Genomic DNA, 7306 nt, shown 5'->3' with positions numbered 1-7306 from the left:
GGCAAGATGCTGAATTCAAAGGTTACTGCAATCAGAGTGATGGACAGGTTTTGCGTGAGTGGAATCAGATCGGGATGCTAAGCTATGAGAGGGTACTGCTGGTCATCACTATTAATTGTCCACGACACCTGAGATTACTCACAACCAAAGCAAAGTCTAACTGCCTGCTCATCAATGAAACAGAGGCTCATTTGCTTTTGAAGAAAACTGATCGAAGGCATTATACATGGACATCATGATACAAATACAAACTGGCTTGTTCAGCCATTCTGAAAACAGGTGTCAAACATACAGGAATAGTTGACAAGCTTCACCTCCAATGGGTGAAATCATTGCTCAGTTATGTATTCAAAGATACAGCCAGGAGCCCAAGGATAATTGTATGGTGAGCTACATAATCACCATGCTGCTTGTCAGAAGTTCCCACTACCAGCTGTGCCAACTTAAATCCCACTTGTCTTCAAGCATCTGACAACTATATTGGGAAGTATAAAACAAAGGGTGGGGTGGGGTGGTGTCAGGTGTCAAGCTAACTCCAAGACATTATACATAGTGACAGAAATCCAGAACCCGCCAACCCCAGGCAGCCCTGGTAATTCCATTTCCAAACCAGCCAAGTCTACACCACTGCAGGAGATGAGAGGGACGGATCCTCAGGGATGCATTCTTTCATTCATTCATGCGGTATCGACAGTGCTGGCAAAGAGCCAGAGCTTACTGCCCAACCCTAACTGCCATCGCAGAATGTGGAACAAAAACAGAGAATGCTTAAAAGACTCAGTGGGTCAGGCAGCCTCTGTATTGAGGGATGGCGAAAATAAAGTGAATACTATGATGGTGGAGTCCAAGAGAGCCTGAATGACACAAGTGGAGGCAGTGCTGACTGAGAGAGGGTGGTGAAGGCTTGCTCATCACAGGTGAGCTGTCTGGAGATGCAGGTAAGAGATAAATGAAAACAGAGGAGGAGACTGAAAGAAAAAAAGCAATAACTGAGTGGTACAAAACACTGCAAAAGCAAAACGCTGCAGGCACTGGAAATCTAAAATCAAAGACATTTCTGGAAATATTCAGTAGACCAGGCAGCATCGGTGAAGAGAGAAAGAATTAACATTTCAGGTCAGTGACTTTTCATCAGATCTGGAAGTTTAAGATGGTTCTAAGGTGCAGAGAAAGGGAGGGAGGGACAAACAGAGCAAGAGCGGTCAATGACAGGGTGAATGACAGGAAAGCTTCAATGACAGAAAGTTGATGGTTTAAGATGACAATAGGCCAGAGGAGGTACAAATGCAAAATGATTATCTGAATGTTGGTATTCTGAACTCAAAACAGTGTTGGAAATTGCTGAACTCTGTGTCCAACTCAGAAGTCTGCTTTACCTCTAACCAGAAAATAAGTCTTGATGGGCAGAAAATTCAAAAAAAACTATCAATGGGATATGCATGTCTTTATCTTAAATTGGATATTCGTAAACAATGCTGAGTTTCTATGCACGTTGGATACTCAAGGTGACCAATAAATAAATTGTTACAACCTTTAGAAGCAATTTGGTGGTTGGAGAACATTATCTTAAAGATGAGCTATATAAATTATTCATGACTCCCCTTTGAGAAGACATCACTTTCACTTAAACTGGTCATCAGTAAGAAATGGAACGAGAGGAATCTTCAAGCATGATCAAGAATTTGTGTACATTTGTGATTAAGTTGCAATCAGAAAATTGCAACTTAAGGAGACTGTTTGGCTACTGGGTACATGGTGGTTACAAGGGGAGTAATCTCATTAGTCCCATTCTCCCTCTCCTAAGTTTCCTGTACACCAGAGACTTATTCTCCCTAACACAAGCCCATCGTGTCTTTGATTTTCTTTGCCCTTAACCTGTAGATAGGTTAGAACCTATAATTTATATTAACTGATTAACCTACCACGACATCTTTGGGATATGGGAAGAAACTAGAGCACAGAGGGGAAACCCTTGGTGTCACGTACAGTAAGTGAGTTTCTAGGTTATATGGTCCTCTCTCTGAGTAGCTTGTGTTTAATTTTCTATTAGCGCTCTGGGCACCAAGCTCTTTCATTCTGGCCATGTATGGGTAAATGTACCCTTCAATGCCACTGGGGTGTTCTTATCCTCCACCTCTCTGTAAATAATTGCAGTAGAGAAGACCAGATGCATTGGTACTCACCATAACATGAATCTTGGCTTTTCCTTTTTGAATGAGGAAAGTCCCTCCCATCGCTACAGGTTTATCTCCAAAACGTTTTGCAAGTGTTTCCCGCATGCAGCTCACGAAGTTACTCTCTCCTGTTCTTCTGCAGCTCCTTACTTCAACAACCTAATCAACAAAAGCATTAGTCTGGTCATACTACAAGTCAAAAATCAATCCGAAGAACCTGTTTAAGTCCCATTATAAACCCACTAATGTATTTTAAATACATGCACTGAAATTGCACTGTGCAACATTAACCACAAATGTATAATCTATTTCCTATTAAATCGTGCCGTGTCATTTTGAACTATAATGAGAATTTATTAATACACCAACTTGACTACCATATACTTCCAAATCATGGCATAAAGTCTGACAAAAATATTAAATACAGATTAAATTTATTGTCCAGTGGAGGATACAGATTAGGATAGGAATATTAATGGAAAAGTCTGCCACAATAATTGCAAATATTTTTGTGATCTCCAAGTTAGAAAGCAAATCTTTTAAGGTTTATTTCCATATTCATGATATTTTTGCATCAATGAGTTACTGATACCCTCTTAGCTGCCAGTCGGTAGGGCAGACAATCTGATCCAATTATATTTTAATTGGCCATGTGTGGCTCATCTCAGAACCCTGCATTATTCTGAACTTTGAGCAGAGCTTTATAAGTCACATCCTTCTCCATTTCAAAGACAGAATTCCAGGTCTGAGAGACTTTCTAAAACCACATCCACTTCAATCTTTCTACCCCAAGACCCTCACTGGTGGAGAATTAAAATTCAAAGTAATTAAGTAAATGTGAAATTAAAACTAGTCTCAGTGAGGTAACCATGAAATCACTGCACGGTCAAAGTGAAAAAAACACAAGTGGTTTATCAGTCTCCTTCAGGGAAAGAAGTCTGATGGTGTAGTCTATATGAAACACCAAACTCGTCAATGAACTGCCTCCTCTCTGCAGGGTCAATTAGGGATGGACAATAAATCCTGGTATTGTCAGTGGTATCCACATCCCAAGAGTGAATAAAAAGGGAGTGTTTTAATAGCTTAAGGACTCACCAACATGTAAGCCACATAAGCAATATATTGAGTTAGTTTCATTCACCTTTCCAGGTCTCCCCTCACTAATGTACAGGTTAGCCAGTAATGCAAAATCACAGGTCTTATACTTTTCACCATATTTCTCCAGGATAAATCCACCAGTGGCTGGGTCTATTTTGGCACTGTAACTGTGATTCACCTCAGGTTTGCCATTTCCTCTGGTAAAGACATTGGGCATAAGCTGAAGCAAAACACAAAAAAAGCACGTATCTGTAAATAGAACATCTTACATGGAGAGTTATACAGTGGGACTCCAAATGTACTCTGTTACAAGTAAACTATACTACAAAGTTCCCAGTGAAAACACAGTAAATTAGTCATTAACAAAAGTAAGTTAATGTAGGTCCCACTTTCCATATTGTTGGCACATGTGGATGTCTCAAGAACCTTATGAACTAGAATACATGTATGAAGGCAACAACTTCATAAATATCAATTTTTAATGATTTTCAAATTAGTACATGATTCTTTTGTCACACACATGATTTCAGGTAAAATTGGCAGCAGTCAATACCCACAAGTGTTAACAGGGATCATAATCGGTACTATTCTGGTCTATCTGGCACAGTAGTACACCATATAATGTAATTACCTAACACGTCACTAGAGCATTAAATCATACTGTAGTCACAAAATAATTTGGAGCCTAAAGTGACCTGTTTTACTGTTCTATATTCTTTAAAGTGATCTTCCTGGTACACAAGAAGAATGCAAGCAGTTTCTAATCACACTCAGGAGCAACATTTGTGATCTGTACCTCTGCATTCACACCAACAGCTTTAAATGATGCTGCACCTGCTCCAAGGACGAAGGCACCAGGCAGTTCTACTTCTTTAGCGATAGTATTGAGATTATAGATCTGCAATCAGAAACAAAACTATATAGGTGTCCTTTTTATTACATCAAATCTCTTGCGGTGGTTGGATCAAAAAACTGCAGATGCTGGAAAAGCAAAACCAAAAAAAACTGTTACAAGCAATCTATTTTGCAAAGTTCTCAATGAAAACATAGTAGGTTAAACTAGTGGGAAAAATACAAGCCAATATCTTGGGTCAGTGAACCTTTTTTGGAACTGGAAAAGTGAGAAAACAAGTTGCAGAGAGGGTAGGAGTGGAAAGAACAAAGGGAGTGTCTGTGACGGTGCAAACCAAAGTTGCCAAGGTAACAATTACTTTAAAAAAAACCAGTTGGAGACAAGAAATAAAAAATGTACTGAGTCAAAGACAGAGAGATCAGAGTGGGAGTGGGGCAGAGAATTAAAGAGACAGGTGACTGGAAGCTCAGGATCACTCTTGCAGACTGAATGGGTGGGTTCTGCAAAGCCGTCACCCAACCTGCATTTGATTTCTTCAGTGTGGAGGAGACCACACCATGAGCACCAACTGCAGTCTGTTACACTGAAAGAAGGGCAAGCGAATCACTGTTTCAAAAGAAAGGCCTGTCTGGGTCCCGGGATGACGGGAAAGGAAAAGGTAAAAGGACTGGTACCACATATCTTATGGTTCCGCAAGGATGCTCCTCGAGAAGGGGAGCAGTTGGTAGAGATGGAAGAGCGTTCAATAGCAGCAAGTCACAAAGGGAATGGTCCCTTCAGATGCTGCAATGGGAAGGATGTGGAAGATATGTCTGGTTGTGAATTCCAGTTGAAGGAGATGGAACTAATGGTGGTCAATCTTTTGAATGTCAAAGCTGGTGGGGTAGAAGGAAAGGAAATAGGGAACCGTTTCCATGATCTAGTTGAAAGGAGAAGGGTTGAGAGCAGAAATTTGGAAAAATAGAGGAGACAGGGTTAAGAACCCTGTGATTTGCGGTAAAAGGAAAACTGTTGAGGAAAAGGAAGACATCTTAAAGACACCAGTGTGGAAAGCATCATCCCCAGGGCATGTTCAATAAAGGAGAAACAGGGAGAATGGAATGGAGTCCTTGCTGGAAAGAGGGTCAGAGAAGGTATTGTCAAAATAGCTAGAGGATTATGATAGATATTGGGAGCCAATGTATCCCCTGAAATGGAGAGAGAGATGTCAAGAAAGGGAAGGAAGGAGTCAGAATAGACAATATGAAAGTGAGAGCAGGGTGAAAATTGGTAGTAAATGTGATGAAATTTGTGTTTGGTGCAAGAACAGGAAGCAGCACCAATACAGCCATCAATGTAACAAAAAAGGTTGGGGCAGGAGACCTGAAAAGGCCTGAAGCAAGGTCTGTTCCACATATAGACGTACGCACGTCTAGGATTTCTAGGCCACTGAGCAATGATCTTGTAGCAACTTACAAGATAAGAAAGAATACAGTAAATCCAGAAGAGATCTTCAGATTGAATTATAACAGAATTCTCAAAACAATTTTTATGATTGAGTGCATGAAATCTTTTTGTCCCCCCACCTAGTCAGATCAACAGCTAGAATGAAATTTTATATAGTAATGGTAACATAAACCTAGGAAAGATTTAATGTTTTTATAGAGCACTATAGATTTTCTAGATGCATTAGCTAAGATAGACTAAAAAGCCTTCCTCATCTTGTACCCTTTGTGAAGTGCAGTGAGGGTTTTCTGAACAGTGGTTTGAATCAGAAGATTAGGTCACCAAATGCCAAAGTCCAAGCTGAGATCTGAACTGAAATCATTCCCACCTTATCAGTTTGTGGAAGGGGCAAGAGGTGAGAAACTCCACCCACATCTGCTACTCGGGGATTTCCACATAGACCTGCACAATAAAAATGGTTCAGTTCCAAAACTTCAATAGATTAAATAGTTTTTAATGTGAATACAATGCTAATTCCAACCTTCAAGAAAACTTACACAAATAATGTTAGTACAGCACAGAATCTAATTTGTAAAATAATGCAAGAAATCAGAGGCCATTGAACTTTCCACTTCAGTGAGGACAAGTATTTAATACAAGAAATCTAAGATGAATTTCTTCACCACAGTGTTTGGAGCCCCATATTCATTAAATTTGTTTAAAAAATGTACCACTGTAAGTGCCAAGTGATCTTTCATCTTTTCCTTGGTTTTATACTCCACTGTTATCCATTCATTCAATATAAATTTATACTTCATCTGCTGCTCTATATGAGCACCAACTCTTTCAGCCACTATGGGTCACCCTCTGGAACATCCTCCTTAATATAACAGCCTACTCATTTCTGAGGTCATTTTCAAAAGCACACTTCTATTGCTTTTTCATTTCCCCTTTGTTCAGTGAAGTGCATTTCATTTTTCCAGCTTTCATTTTGAAAGAACTCTTCTTCAAGTAGTTTCAGATTCTTCTCCCACTTACACCACCCCCAGACTTACATTTGTTATTTACTAAAGCCTTTAGTGCTCTCTTTCAACTAGCTCCATCTCCACTTTTCCATTCAATTCCCCCTGCCCTCCATCCTATCACCTGTCCCCTTTCTCTGCAACATAAACCTTATCTTAATCCCTACTTTTTCTCAGTTCTGATCAAAGGCTGAACTAAAATGTTAACTTTCTCATTTCATAAAGAAAGAATGTCATGGTATTTAAAGCATTTTCTGTTTTATTTAATGATTACAATTGGTTTATTTACACAGTATGCAATGATTAACAGACAGCCATTCAACATATCCAAGGGCACGTGATGTTTTTAGTGGTCAACAATGTATTATTTTGAGAAACATGATTAATACCATTCTACTTTAGATCAATACATCAGCAAGCATTTGACAGCTGCAAAAGAACAGCAGATTGTCAAATAGCAGAGCAGAATTTAAATTACAATACTAAATGTCATAACATAAGAAATAATAGCAAGTGTTGGCCATTTGGCCTCTCAGATCTGGTCTACCTTTCAATAAGATCAGAGCTGATCATTTACCTCAGCAACCCACTGTTACAGCAGAAATGTGGAAACCATGCCAGTTTACTTCATTACATCTATTTTAATCTGTAGTTTGTTGTTTAATTATTCGCAGAATTATGGTTCAAACTAGATTTACTATCCGAGTTTACAGATTGTGAAACATGTACACTAG

General features: G+C 39.3%; 2 protein-coding genes across 7 annotated transcripts in view; one reads left to right on the top strand and one right to left on the bottom strand.

Annotated features, from left to right (window-relative positions):
- LOC127581318 (TATA box-binding protein-associated factor RNA polymerase I subunit D-like) overlaps positions 1 to 7306 on the top strand; it is a 31375-nt gene that overhangs the window by 952 nt on the left and 23117 nt on the right. The gene's annotated exons all lie outside the window — the stretch shown is intronic.
- Positions 1 to 7306, bottom strand: part of c21h11orf54 (chromosome 21 C11orf54 homolog) — a 33197-nt gene that overhangs the window by 21041 nt on the left and 4850 nt on the right. The window contains exons 3-6 of one of the 5 annotated variants that reach the window (XM_052035616.1): positions 5939 to 6012; positions 4069 to 4170; positions 3451 to 3492; positions 2184 to 2333 (exon numbers count right to left, since the gene is read on the bottom strand). In XM_052035616.1, the coding sequence (XP_051891576.1) occupies positions 2184 to 2333; positions 3451 to 3492; positions 4069 to 4170; positions 5939 to 6012 (368 nt within the window). Of the gene's footprint in view, positions 1 to 2183; positions 2334 to 3315; positions 3493 to 4068; positions 4171 to 5938; positions 6013 to 7306 lie in introns of all 5 variants that reach the window. The other 4 variants (XM_052035611.1, XM_052035613.1, XM_052035612.1 and 1 more) reach the window with 4 other exon arrangements.

Source organism: Pristis pectinata, chromosome 21 (genome assembly GCF_009764475.1).
Source record: "Pristis pectinata isolate sPriPec2 chromosome 21, sPriPec2.1.pri, whole genome shotgun sequence".
In the NCBI taxonomy this organism is placed as follows: domain Eukaryota; kingdom Metazoa; phylum Chordata; class Chondrichthyes; order Rhinopristiformes; family Pristidae; genus Pristis; species Pristis pectinata.
The sequence above is the reverse complement of the archived record's forward strand: the minus strand, read 5'-3'. Positions and strand labels throughout refer to the sequence as shown.